Source organism: Canis lupus, chromosome 1 (genome assembly GCF_048164855.1).
Source record: "Canis lupus baileyi chromosome 1, mCanLup2.hap1, whole genome shotgun sequence".
NCBI lineage: Eukaryota > Metazoa > Chordata > Mammalia > Carnivora > Canidae > Canis > Canis lupus.
Genome location: NC_132838.1, coordinates 32,378,045 through 32,392,316, shown reverse-complemented (window position 1 = coordinate 32,392,316; position 14,272 = coordinate 32,378,045). Strand labels below are relative to the sequence as shown.

The 14,272-nt window shown below is 44.3% G+C and overlaps 1 protein-coding gene across 1 annotated transcript; it reads left to right on the top strand.

The window, feature by feature from the left end:
- The first annotated feature begins 11,126 nt into the window (after positions 1-11,126).
- On the top strand, positions 11,127-13,560 carry CITED2 (Cbp/p300 interacting transactivator with Glu/Asp rich carboxy-terminal domain 2). Its single transcript, XM_072825652.1, has 2 exons — positions 11,127-11,366; positions 11,841-13,560. The coding sequence occupies exon 2, from the start codon at positions 11,849-11,851 to the stop codon at positions 12,668-12,670; it is 822 nt and encodes a 273-aa protein (XP_072681753.1). The 5' UTR covers positions 11,127-11,366; positions 11,841-11,848; the 3' UTR covers positions 12,671-13,560.
- The last annotated feature ends 712 nt before the right edge of the window (positions 13,561-14,272 follow it).

The following is a 14,272-nucleotide window of genomic DNA, read 5'->3' as shown; positions in this document are numbered from 1 at the left end:
AATATAGTGATTCAACAATTCAACATTACTCAGTGTTCATTATAGTAACCATACTCTTAATATCCTTCACCTATTTCACCCATCTTGTCCACCTCCCCTCTGGTAACCATCTATTTGTTTTCTATGGTTAAAAGTTTGTCTTTTTGGTTTGTCTCTCTCTCTTTTTCATTTGTTCATTTGTTTCTTAAATTCCATTTAAATTATAAGTGAAATCATATGGTATTTGTCTTTGACTGGTTTATTTTGTGTAACATTATATACAAAGTAATGTTAGGTCCATCTATGTTGTTGCAAATGGCAAGATATAGTTCTTTTCCAGGACTTAATTATATAATTATATATATATATGTCTCCCCCAATCTTCTTTATCCACTCCACTCACCTATCAAAGGGCACTTGGGCTGCTCCAGTAATTTGGCTATTATAAATAATGCTGCATCAAATATAGGGGTGTATATATCTCTTCAAAGTAGTGTTTCAGGGACCCCTGGGTGGCGCAGCAGTTTGGCGCCTGCCTTTGGCCCAGGGCGCGATCCTGGAGACCCGGGATCGAATCCCACATCGGGCTCCCGGTGCATGGAGCCTGCTTCTCCCTCTGCCTGTGTCTCTGCACCTCTCTCTCTCTCTCTCTCTCTGTGACTATCATAAATAAATAAAAATTTAAAAAAAAAAGAGAAAAAAAAAGAAAAATTAAAAAAAAAAAAAAAACAAAGTAGTGTTTCATATTCTTTGGGTAAATACCCAGTAGTGCACTTACTGGATCATAGGGTAGTTCTAATTTTAATTTTTTAAGGAACCTTCATACCATCTTCCACAGTGGCTGCATGAGTTCACATTCTCACCAACGGTGCGGGAGGGTTCTTTTCTCTACATATCCTCACCAAACTTGTTTCTTAAAGAAATCTATATTTTTAAAAGAAAATGGATAACATTCAGACATCCCAGTAGTTTAAACTCTCCATTCCCTCCCCTGCTTCAACCACTGACTCAAATTATTTATTATAATCAATAATTATATGATCCAAGGTACTTTTGATATTAAAGCTGGATACCATTAAAACCAGTTTTTTGTTTGTTTGTTTGTTTGTTTGTTTTTGCAACTGGAGTTCATGAACCCTTCATACTATTTAAAGTATTGGGGGGGTCTCTTTTCCTCTTCAAGTACTCTTTAATTTTATGCTTTCATTTTATTGGTAATTTTTAATGAGTTATTACAGGCATATTGTGCATCATCCAAATGACTATCTTTCAAATTTGGATTTGTGGTTACAACTGTGTGGTGTCAAGCCATATTACTTCAAACATTAAACACTAAAAAGAAAAGAATAGAGGTGATTTTAAAATGTAAGTGATACGTTCATACCATGTGGAAACCAAGTGAAGTCATGGTGCAGTCCATACAAGTTTTTGCAATGGTTCAAATAGAGAATTTCACTGCACAGCATGCTATCCATTAGAGAATCAAACTTGATAGAATAAAAATGTATTCTTGTTGCTAGATTCACATTAAAAGCAACAATTTGATTTTGACAAAATCTGCCGTGAAATGCTGTTGATTTTAATTTTTACTGGTGCTCCAGTTTTATTTTTTGTTTAGCATGTAAATGAGTTTTAGTCTTACAGTTGTAAAGGAGCTATAAACACAAGTATATCACATATTGTTTTCTATTTTTACATACTTAAGAAATCTAATAAAAATTATTTAAGTAAGCATTGAAAGCCTTAGAGAGGTTTTTCTCTTGAAAGAGGTCCATATATTACTTTTGAGAAACATTATTTTAAACCAGCATTTTTTTTTTCAATATTTCTGTCCTGTGAGTTTCCTTCTCTATTATTTCATGAGCTACTTAGGCATTCTTTAGTCATTTAGAATTTTTTTGTATGCTACATAAAAAGAAGAGAGTTCATAGAAACTGTTATGTTTTAAATAAATATATTATTGAACTATATTTTGTGGCATTTATTTTAAGCCAATCTTTAATAATATTTGCTACAGAAAAATATAAAAACAAAATATTTTTGTCTTATGTTGTAGACTTCTATTGCATGATTTCTATAGAATCAATTATTAAGGAGGGGCACCTGGGTGGTGCAGTTGGGTAAGATTTCCACTCTTGGCTCCAGCTCAAGCTGTGATCTCATGGGTTGTGAGATCAAGCCCCACTTTGGGCTCCCTGCTCAGTGTGGATTTTGCTTGAGATTCTGTCTCGCTGCCCCTCCCACTCATGCTCTCTTTCTCTGAAATAAACAAATAAATCTTTTTTTTTTTTAAGAATCAATTATTAAGGAAAAGCATCAACTGCATACAATAACATCAGAAAATGACACAAAATACTTTCACTTCTTAGTGCTTTTTAGTTCTTGTACTTTGTACTTAAAAACCAACTGGGGTTTCTAAAAAGAATTTGTTTTGTTTGTAATTAATGAGATAAGATGAAAAGAGTTTGAGGCTCTTATTTGTAAACACACCTCTACTATTGTTATATGTAGCGGTTGAATCTTTATTTCTAATAAATTAAAGGCCAACTGTTTTCTCTTTGCCCTCTGAGTTTTGAGTTCTAGAGTTACGTATTAGTGCTACATAAGAATTTTCATTATAAGAGTATAACCTCTGCATGGGGTGAGCATCATCCTAAGTCATAGGTAGAAAAATTACCACAAATCTATTTCTCATTGATTTATTTTATTCAGGGCCATTTCTCTTCTATCTTAAAAAAAAAATCCCCAAAGTAAAAATAATAAAATAAAATAAAATAAATAAAATAAAATAAAATAAAAACACAGAGAGAGGGACATCTGGGTGGCTCAGTGGTTGAGTGTTTGCCTTTGGCTCAGATCATGATCCCCGGGGCTCTTGGATGGAGTCCCACATGGGGCTCTACGCAGGGAGCCTGCTTTTCCCTCCGCCTATGTCTCTGCTTCTCTCTCCGTGTCTCTCATGAATAAATAAATAAAATCTTACACACACACACAAAACAGAGAGAGGCAAATCATAAGAGACTCTTGACTATAGGGAACAAACTGAAGGCTGCTGGAGGGGAGGTGTGTGGAGGGATGGGGTGATTGTGTGATGGACATTAAGGAGAGCACATGATGGAATAAGCACTGGGTGTTATGTGCAACGGATGAATCACTAAATTCTACCTCTGAGACTAATAATACACTGTATGTTAACTAACTTGAATTTAATTTTAAAAGTATAAAAGAAAAAAGGGGAACAATCCCTACGTGAATAAGAATTAAAGCAACTCAAAGTTGTACAACAGTAAAAGTCATCCCTCTGATGGGGGTATTAAGCTAGAGAGAAAATGAGTTAAGTGCCTGCTCATCAGATGTGGGATGTCTATGAGCTCGGTATGCTCACTCAGCATACACTCATAGACTTAAACTCCCATTTTGAACTGCAAAAACACTTTTAAATCATTTTATTTCCCACTTTTTAAAAAGTAGAAACTGATACAGATTCTGTTACTGCTTTTACAATGCACCCACCTATAATACCAAGTGCCAGTTGAGAAATGCTGATTTAAGCCATTCAACACATCTCTTATCCTATTTCACTGAAGTCTTCATAAAGACTTACTTCCCTCTGATAATCTGCTCTAGTGTTTTAAAATCCTGATATTAAGGAAGTCTTTTACGGGCAAGTCACTTAACCTCTCAGGACCTTAGATTTCTCATTTAGAAAATGAAGGGGTTTGGAAAAGGTTCTCTTTAAAGTCCCTCTAGAATTAGAATGCTATGATTTTTGTATTATCTCAAGCTTTAGTTTTCATAACTGTGTAATATCAGAACAATGTTTTAAAACAAATTCAAACAAAAAATCCTTAATATATAAAGCACGTAAAAGTGAAGCTGAGACCACTCCAGGTCTGCAGAACACAATCTGAAAACCACTGATCTAAAGCTCTCTTTTCAAAATGCTTTTCTTTTTTCTTTGTCTCAGTGGAAAAGGAAAACATCTGGAAAGGATCCACCATATTAGTTTCCCTATATGTACACCAGAACATATGTATTAAGTCACCTGTCAGCTTTTCTTCTCCAGATTAAAAGGCCATTATAAGTCCCATTTCCCATCCCTTTAAAATACATTCCCCCTCTTTTTTTTAAACGAACCTTCTTTAGCCTCTGTAATTCTTTATTAAAATGTAAGGTTACAAACCAACCACAATCTCTGAGAAGAGCCAAGTGTAGAAAAAGGATTACTTCCAGCTCTATCATGTGATCTTCTTACTCCCAACACACTCCAAGTTGTTTCCTTTTTAATAATGACATTCCATGGTTGCCTCCCATTCAACCAACAGCTCAGTTGGGACCCACACTTGTTTTTTGTTTTGTTTTGTTTTTCCTTTTTTCTGTTTTGTCTTTCTTTCTCTCTTTTTTTTTCTTTTTCTTTTTTTTTTTTTTTCTTTTTTGCTAAACTTGTTATAGCTAGTCAAATAATATCCCACCTAATACTCATGTAATTTGTTATTGTCCTCATGGGCCCTTTGAAGTATTTCCTATTGAATATAATTCTGTTTTTAATGGAGCATTTCCCTAATTAGTTAAGGTCACTGAAGTTCTCTTCTGCCTTCCAGCAGACTTCACCCAATTTCATAACCAATGTGAATGTTGCCTAGTTTATTGTTGGAGCTGTAGACTAATCAAATGTCAATTATCTAAAAAGAATCTACATGCGATATGTGTTATGGGATGAATTGCATCCCATGAAATTCATATGTTGAAGCCTTTTCCCCCAGTATCTCAGAATGTAACTATATTTGGATATATGGTCTTCAAAGAACTGACTGAAGTACAACTGGGCCATTTGCGTAGGTCCTAATCAAAGAGACAGCTGGGGCTTCAGCACAGAGATAAGTGGAGGAATGACCACGTATAGAGCAGCAAGAAGGTGATCATCTCCAAGCCGAGGAGAGAGGCCTCACATGAAAGCAAATCTACTGACACCTTGATCTTAAACTTCCAGCCTATAGAACTCCAGAACTGTGAGCAAATAAATGTCTGTTGGTGAAACCACCCAGTATGTGTGGTGGTGTGTTACAGCATCTCAAGCAGACTAATACAAGCTATTCTATGCATGACATTGTACAGCTCCTTGGGGCTCACCAAGGAAGTTCTGCCATTACAGAGAAGGCTACAGGAGGGCAAAAACACACATGACTCAAGCCAGAACAAGTTCTAAGGGAAGATCTGAGCAAAGTGCCCTGAAAGCAACAAGGAAGCCAGAATTTTTTCCATTGGGGGATTGAGGCTGGAAACAGGAGACATCACCTGAGCAGAATCTCCTTCAAAGATCAGGAAAATTCCAATAATGGGAGGCAAGGCAAGAGGATGGCAATTGGGGAAGGGGACAGAATTTTACGAGTATAAGCTACACTCATGCTACACCTGAGGATAAGGTCGGTGGTTTGTAAACCTGTCTAAACATCACAACTAACTTTTCAAAAAAGAAGCTTTTCAAAAAATATAGATCGTCAGGCCCCACTCCTAATGTGCTGAATCAGGAGTTCTAGAGAGAATGTCCTAGAATCTTTATTTTAAACAACTTCTCAGGTAAGTTGTATCAACTTCATCAAGTTTAAAGATCTCTTTTTATTTTTTTTAAATTTTTAAAAAGATTTCATCTATTTATTTGACACAGAGAGCAAGCAAGCACAAGCGGGGGAGTGGCATGGAGAGGGAGAAGCAGTTTCCCCACGGAAGCAGGGAGCCCAATGCAAGGCTCAATCCCAGGACCCTGGGATCATGACCTGAGCTGAAGGCAGACATTTAACTGATTGAGCCACTCAGGGGCCTCTAAGGATCCCTTTTAATCAAAACATCTGAGTGCCTGCTCCCTCTCCCCCGGTAACTAGTGTATTTCTTCTATTGAGTGAGAAAATACATAAAGACAGAAAAAACCTATTATGAATTTAGTGATGACTTCAAGTGAATTTGTATTTTATTACATAGAACCATATCTACAGGTTTAAAACTGATATGAATATCATTTTTACTGAAGCACATGCATGTAAGACATTATTTATTCAACTTGCAGAAATACAAGGTTGCATATAGGGCTTCCAAATCCTTATTAACCAGGAGTCCTCACCCTGACGCTAAAGTCCATCCATAGTCTGGATCAAGAACTATGGATCCAGTGACAGGTCCTAACCCAAATTATGCGACAGACCAATAAAATATTGGATTTTCTACCACAGACACTGCAAATGAGGGAGAACAGAAGTGGAAGAGGGAAAAGGCAGAAATAGGGACTGTCACCACACCTCATGCTCAGATAGATGACCCTGCCTTATTACGGTGTTCACACGGATGGTGGAATAAGATGACAGTAGCATTTTTCTCACCAGCTAAGATCTGGGGGAGGGGAGGGGAGATTATAAATAATAAATAAGTGTAATAAAAAAGATATGTCTGTCTGTTTCTCTCCCCTTTTCCCTAATTGCTCTGAGAAGGTGGTCATTTATGTAAAGTACAAAATCTAGTACTAGACTCCACCTTCTCCCCCAGCCCCACCCCCACTCCACCAGCACCATGTATAAACTCTTCCACGGAGGTCTTGGAGCTGGGTCCTTTAGTCACTTAGACTTTCCTCGACTCAAGGTTTCCTGAAGCCCAAAGCTTACCTCACAAAAGCTCTGCTTCGATCCAAAATTCACACCAATAGGGGCCTACTTCCATACCTCAATAGTCAGTGACCCCCAGATGAGCTGTCTTCCCAAAGAGATCACAGTGTTGCTCAAGTGCATGATAGGCCACAGGCAGACAGTGGTACCCTGCTGGTACCCTGCTGTTCTTTCCACTAGATTCTTCTCCCTTCAGCCTTGAGAGTAACCTTCACCAGAAAATCTTCTCTGACATTCCCCCTCATAAATCCTTAATTTAGGGGGCACCTGGGTGACTCAGTGGTTGAGCACCTGCCTTTGGCTCAGGTCATCACGACCTGAGTATGGAATCCCGTATTGGGCTCCCTACAGGGAGCCTACTTCTCCCTCTGCCTGTGTCTGCCTCTCTCTGTCTCTCATGAATAAATAAATAGAATCTTAAAAATAAAATCCTTCATTGGGACCCCTGGGTGGCTCAGCAGTTGGGTGGCTGCCTTCGGCTCAGGTTGTGATCTCAGGATCTGGGATTGAGTCCTTCACTGGGCTCCTTCAGAGGAGCCTGCTTCTTCCTCTGCCTGGGTCTCTGCCTCTCTCTCTCTCTCTCTCTTTCTGTGTGTGTCTCTCATGAATAAATAAATCTTAAAAAAAAATCCTTCATTTAGTTTTCCTCAATATCTCTGATATATTTCCTTCCTTCCTTCCTTCCTTCCTTCCTTCCTTCCTTCCTTCCTTCCTTCCTTCCTTCCTTCATCTATTTAGGAAAAGACTAATCATGCTAGGACTTATTTTAGACACTGAATGAACAAACAGGCAAGGTCTTCACTCTTCTGGGGCTGCCGTTTTAGGAGGGGGAGAGACAGCAAAAAATTCAATATGCAGTACACCATGTGGGGACAAATGCTAAAAGGAAAAATGGAACAGTGTAAGAAAGCAAACGGGGATATTGCTATTTGGGTAGGACAGTCAAAAAGACCTCACTGAGGTAGCGACTGAACAGAAACATGAAGGAATGAATGTAGGTTGGCAGGATATCTGGGAAGAGAGTTCCAGGAAACATCTTTTTTTTTTCCCCCCCACAGTGGCAGGGGTCTTGTGTTATTCAACTCCTCCTCTACTGTTACAGGTTGAATTGGGTCACTCCAAAAAAAAAGATATGCTGGAATCCTAACCCCAAGTACCTCTGAGTGTGACCTTATTTAGAGATAGGGTCTAAGTAGAAGTAATTGAGTTAAAGAGAGGTCACCAGGCTAGGCCCTAATCCAATATAACTGCTGTCCTTATAAAAAGGGAAATTTTATACAGAGATAGGCACATAGGAAAACACCAGGTGGAGATAAAGGCAGAGACGGGGTGACGCAGGTACAAGCAAAGGAACACCAAAGACGGCCAGCGAATGACCAACTCTGGGAGACAGAAATGGAGTAGATTCTCCCTCAGAATCTACTCATAGGCCTCAGAACCACATAGCCCTCAGAACCAGCCCTACCCACACCTTGAAATCGGAATTCTAGCCTCCAGAACTGTGACAATAAATTCCTGTTCTTTAAGCCTCAGTGGTGTATACGAAGTTCGTAGCTGTCTATTGCTGTGAAGGTCACACGTAGACCACTGCCTTGCCTCGTTCAGAAGGGGTTTATCTTTACATGGGCCTCTGGGTACTCCTAGATGACTATAACCACCCCTTAACCGGATACCTTGCTTCCAGGCTTACTTTCCAATCCATTCTACACAGTTCTGTTCTGATCTCTCTAAAATGAAAATGTGATCATCTCTCTGGTTCACAAACCTTCACCTGCTTCTCTTTGTAGGATACAATCCAAGTTTCTCATCTCGGGAACCAAAGACAACATGGTCCGGCCGGATTTGCCTCTCCAACCTTGCTTCTCTTATCTCTGCCCCCTGCTCTGGTGGCCTAACTTGGACTGGGGCCTCAGTTTAGTTACCACCTACACAAGGAAGCCTTCTGAAGGCCCCTAAGGCAGGTTAGATTGTCCCTCCTGTGTATTTTCAGAAGTCTGTGTGTGGAATGCTGTTGTTGCATTCATTACAGTGGCCCAAGGCCTGTTTGTCCATCTCCTCTTTTTGAACATGAGTTCCTTTATTGGTTGTTTCTCTGGGCACTAGGAAAGTGCCTGGCTCTTGGGAAACATTCACTGGACAGATGAATAAATGAACAGAACATGCCGTGTTTTAACCAGCTGGTCCCAGAACTAAATTTTTTTTTTTCCCTTTAAGGAGGTGGGGGACGGGGAGGTGACCTTTCCAGAGATTTCCCAATAGCATGTGGAACCAGTGGAGTTGGATGGAACTGCACCTTTCCTTAATGGTTGCAAGAAAAATTTAGATTAGACACTCAAGAGCTGGTCCTTGTGTCGCAAGACACTGCAGTAGAAGGAAGGGAAGTAAACAATCCCTCCGAGTCTAAGGTTGACCAGTATTTTGGAGCTTATTTTTTGATAGGCAGTGGCACTTTGAAGTTTATTCCCAGGCTCTGATTCTGTAACTTCAAGTCCCTGACCTACAGGTAAAAGTGGTGGGTGGACAGGAGAGGAGGGGATTACTGCAACCAACAATGCAATGTGTCCTGTGCACGAGTCTCCAAAAAGTAAATATTTTTGAGGTTTAAAAATTACTGCACACACACACATAACAAAAGAAATAATTGCACCCACAGTTATAAATGCTGAAGAGCTGGGAAAAAGAAAGAGAGGAAGACATTAACAATGTTTAAATATAGATCTATTAAATAAAGTATATTTGCATATTAGGCATATATCTCTATATAATCTAACTAGAGGAAGACAGAGGGGCAAGAGGTTAACGTAATCAGGATTCGCTCTCTTTTGCAAAATTCCTGCAAGGGTAAATGTATCAGAATTTCCAAGCCTCAAAAAATAGGGCCTAAAAAAAGTCTTGTGAGCACGAAGGGAGAAAAGGAGGAGTGGAGGGCGGGGGACTGGCTCTTCGCAGCAGGAAGTCCTCAATGGCTATCGAGTTATGAAGAAACAACTCTGAACAGAAGTCCTTATTCGGAGCGCTAAACTCGCTTTTGCCACATAAAGAGCAATATAAAAGCTCGGAGCAGCGTCACCACGGTGTTGGGGAAACAGCTCGGCTTCCCCAAGTGAGAAAGCAGGAGAGCTCCGACCGGGTAGGAGCCCAGACCGGCGTAAGGGGTTTTATTTGCAAGTCAATGAGCCAAATGGACGCCCGGGCTACTTGTGCCGCGTCCTGGGAAGCAAGGTTACGATTATCGCCTATTGCCCCGCTGAACAATTTCCCTGAAAAGGGAAGAGTCCCAGCAGTGTGTGCGCGCGCGGTGCCATACGGGACGTGCAGCTACGTGCCCACCTCCAGAACGACTTTATTTACAAAGCGATTACCATGTTATCTATTTGTTTTCCTTTTCCAGCAACAGCAGCTTTACTCAGCCCTCGAATTTCTTAATTACAAACCCGTTCGCTTCTAAATCAACCCCAAATCGTCAGGCAGAGCCCGGAGGGAGGCTGTGCAAGTTTGCACACACCCCCACCCCCCGGATCAAGGGCAACAGCAGAAGCAAGAAACTGTGTATGTGCAAAAAGGTGGATCTGGGGACGAGGATCGCTGAGTTTGTTTACAGAGCAGAGACGCCTCAGCTCGGATGCCAAAGCTACCAAGAGCTGCAAACGCAAACTTAGCAGAAGCACACGTACCCCGGGAGCGGCGAGCGGGCCCGAAAGCGCGGACCGGACTCCCCGGCGCGGGAGCCGAGGCGGCCGGGCCCGCGAACGCGCTCCGTCCACCTGCAGCCGCTGCCGCTCCCCGCCCCCAGCTCCTGTCCTTGAAAGGAGTGGGGGGGGGGGGGGGACGCGTTTACAGGCAGAAATATCTAGATCAGGTTTACCTAGTGCCCCTGTAAAAGCACAAAGGCGCAGCCCGGGAAAGTGCGTTCGGGGAAGGGGCATTATGTGTCCGGGGATTTAAAACCCCACTCGGAAAAACACAGCCATTCTTTGCAACCCGGGAGCGTGTGTGTGTGTGTGCGTGTGTTTGGGGGGGGGGGGGCGGGTGTTGCAAAGCCGGGGAGGCAGAAGGGCACTGTGGAGGAATGGGGCGCTGAGCGAACCCCCTTTCCCCGTAGAAGGCGCCTGAGATCGCTAGGAGAGCCGAACGGGAGAGCTGGGGGCGGGGGATCCGACCAGAGGGGAGCGGTGCGGTTTTCCTCGCTCCTCGCTCCTCGCAGGGCAGGCGCTGCGCCGGGGCTGGGGGGCGTCCAGGGGCACTTCCTCCCTGCCCCGGGCACAGCCGCGCGGGGCCCCCCGTGCGTGCGGCGGGAAGAAAGCACAGCCCCGCGGCAGCGAGGCGGCGCCCGGGCCCGCAGCCTCTGCGCACGTGCCTCCGGCCGCGGGGACGCGGCTCGCCCACCCGGTCCGGCGTGCCCGGGGCTCCGCAGTCCGCGTTTTGCCGCCGCCCGCCCGGGAGGCTCTCGCTCCGCCCTTCCTGAAACCCTTATATTAACTGTGGCCAAAGCCCTAAGAAACACAGCTCATTGTTGGCAGCTGCCGGGCGGCCTTACCGAGCAGTGAGGGCAGCGGAGGGGAAATAAAAGGGAACGGCTCCGATTCTGCCCCAGCGGCCGCTGCAGGACCTCGGTGCCGACGTCGCGACAGCGAGCGCCCTGCACACCGGGAAGGCCCCCTCTATGTGCTGCTGAGCCGGTCCTGGACCCGACGATCCCGCCCTCGGTCTTTGGAGCAGAAATCGCCAAGACGGAAGGTAAGCGCGGCGGGCGACGCTGGCTGGGGCGCCTGCCAGCCCCGTCCTCCGAGGGCTGGGTTTGCCCGGAGGAAGAGCGCGAGGCGGAGCTGGGGAATAACAACAGGATGTGCAACAACAGGATGAGGAGGGCTGATTTAATGCCTGAAGTTCGCGGCGGGGCTACGGGGCACTTCCTTTATGAGGCGACTTCGGGGAGCAGAGGGGGGTGTGGGCCCGGGTCCGCCCGCCCGAGCGCCGGGGAAGGGGCTGTTTGTTCGGCGCCCGGCCCTGGGGTGGGTGGCAGGTCCCCCGCCGCGGCGGGCCCGGCTGCACAGGCTACCGGCCGGATCCCGGGGAGAGCGAGTGGCGAGGGGTTGCGCAGCCGACGTGCGTGCGGGCAGCCTGGGGGGCAGAGGCGCGGAAGAGCGGGGTGCGCCGTGGTGGGCGGCACGTGTGGCGCGGGTGCTAACCGCCTGCCCTTTTCGCTTCCAGGACTGGAAATGGCAGACCATATGATGGCCATGAACCACGGGCGCTTCCCCGACGGCACCAACGGGCTGCACCACCACCCTGCCCATCGCATGGGCATGGGGCAGTTCCCGAGCCCCCATCACCACCAGCAGCAGCAGCCGCAGCACGCCTTCAACGCCCTGATGGGCGAGCACATACACTACGGCGCGGGCAGCATGAACGCCACGAGCGGCATCAGGCACGCGATGGGGCCGGGGACTGTGAACGGAGGGCACCCCCCGAGCGCGCTGGCCCCCGCGGCCAGGTTTAACAACTCCCAGTTCATGGGCCCCCCGGTGGCCAGCCAGGGAGGCTCCCTGCCGGCCAGCATGCAGCTGCAGAAGCTCAACAACCAGTATTTCAACCATCACCCCTACCCCCACAACCACTACATGCCGGATTTGCACCCTGCTGCGGGCCACCAGATGAACGGGACAAACCAGCACTTCCGAGATTGCAACCCCAAGCACAGCGGCGGCAGCAGCACCCCCGGCGGCTCGGGCGGCGGCAGCACCCCGGGCGGCTCCGGCGGCACCTCGGGCGGCGGCGCGGGCAGCGGCAACGGCGGCGGCGGCAGCGGCGGCGGCAGCGGCGGCAACATGCCCGCCTCCGTGGCCCACGTCCCTGCTGCAATGCTGCCGCCCAATGTCATAGACACTGATTTCATCGACGAGGAAGTGCTTATGTCCTTAGTGATAGAAATGGGTTTGGACCGCATCAAGGAGCTGCCCGAACTCTGGCTGGGGCAGAACGAGTTTGATTTCATGACGGACTTCGTGTGCAAACAGCAGCCCAGCAGAGTAAGCTGTTGACTTGCTCGAAACCACCCCGGCCAGAAGAAATCAAACACCCCCGCCCCCACCCCCAACTTCGGTGTGAATTAAAAAAACATTCCCTTAGACACAGTATCTCGCTTTTCAGATCTTGAAAGGTTTGAGAACTTGGAGACAAAGTAAAACTATAAACTTGTACAAATTGGTTTAAAAGAAATTTGCTGCCACTCTTTTTTTTTTTTTTTTTCTGTTTTTGTTTCGTTTTTGTAGCCTTGACATTCACCTCCCTTATGTAGTTGAAATAATCTAGCTAACTTGGTCTTTTTTGTTGTTTGTGTTTACTCCTTATTTCCTCACTTTCTCCAGTGCTCAACTGTTAGATATTAATCTTGGCAAACTGCTTAATCTTGTGGATTTTGTAGATGGTTTCAAATGACTGAACTGCATTCAGATTTACGAGTGAGAGGAAAAATTGCATTAGTTGGTTGCATGAACTTTGAAGGGCAGATATTACTGCACAAACTCTGCCATCTCGCTTCATTTTTTTTAACTATGCATTTGAGTACAGACTAATTTTTTTAATATGCTAAACTGGAAGATTAAACAGATGTGGGCCAAACCGTTCTGGATCAGGAAAAGTCATACTGTTCACTTTCAAGTTGGCTGTCCCCCCTCCCCCATATGTACAGACAATAATAGGGTGTGGAATGTCGTCAGTGGCAAACATTTCACAGATTTTTATTTTGTTTCTGTCTTCAACATTTTTGACACTGTGCTAATAGTTATATTCAGTACATGAAAAGATACTACTGTGTTGAAAGCTTTTTAGGAAATTTTGACAGTATTTTTGTACAAAACATTTTTTTGAAAAAATACTTGTTAATTTATTCTATTTTAATTTGCCAATGTCAATAAAAAGTTAAGAAATACTTGTTTTCTAGAAGTCATTTGGGGGGTGGTTGTTCCTTTTGGTGGCTTTTTTTTTTTTTTTCCTCCTCTTTAAGTTGAACACTTTATTGATGAGAGTAAGCATTCCAAAGGATAAATTACAGGACACTAAAACAGGTCATGATGAGCTTAAGTGGAGAGCAGGATTTAACATAATTGGCATAATGCTTCATTGTTATCATTGTAACATGCCTCTTGGTGTGGTTTAATCAGAAGCTGCAAAGTTGTCAAAGAGCATTTTTTTTTTCTTAATTGCCATCATATTCGAGTGTACTCCAGAGTTAGAAAGGTCTGTAACACCAAATATATTTTTTTCACAGTCTGGGAGGGGGAAAACCAAGTGTTTCTGGTTATACCTGATTCAACTACACAAATGAAGGGAGACCGGGAATAATATACTGGGAGATTGATGAGGATGGCATTGGACATAAATCTACCTTTATCTCTAGTGACGAATTTTATTTCTCAGCAAAAGTCCTAAGGAGAGGCACACATTTTCTAGCTTAATCTCTGAAATAGCTTCTGACTGGTTTATAGTCCTAAGAGGAAGAGGGGGCCAGAATTCCACCTTGAGGCTTTCTATTTTGTTCTATAATATTTAAAATTTACACAGGGAGGTTGATTCAAAGGTCAAATTACAGTCTTCACAAGATGTTCCCTCTCAAGCATGCCCTATTTTCCAGAATTCCTGAG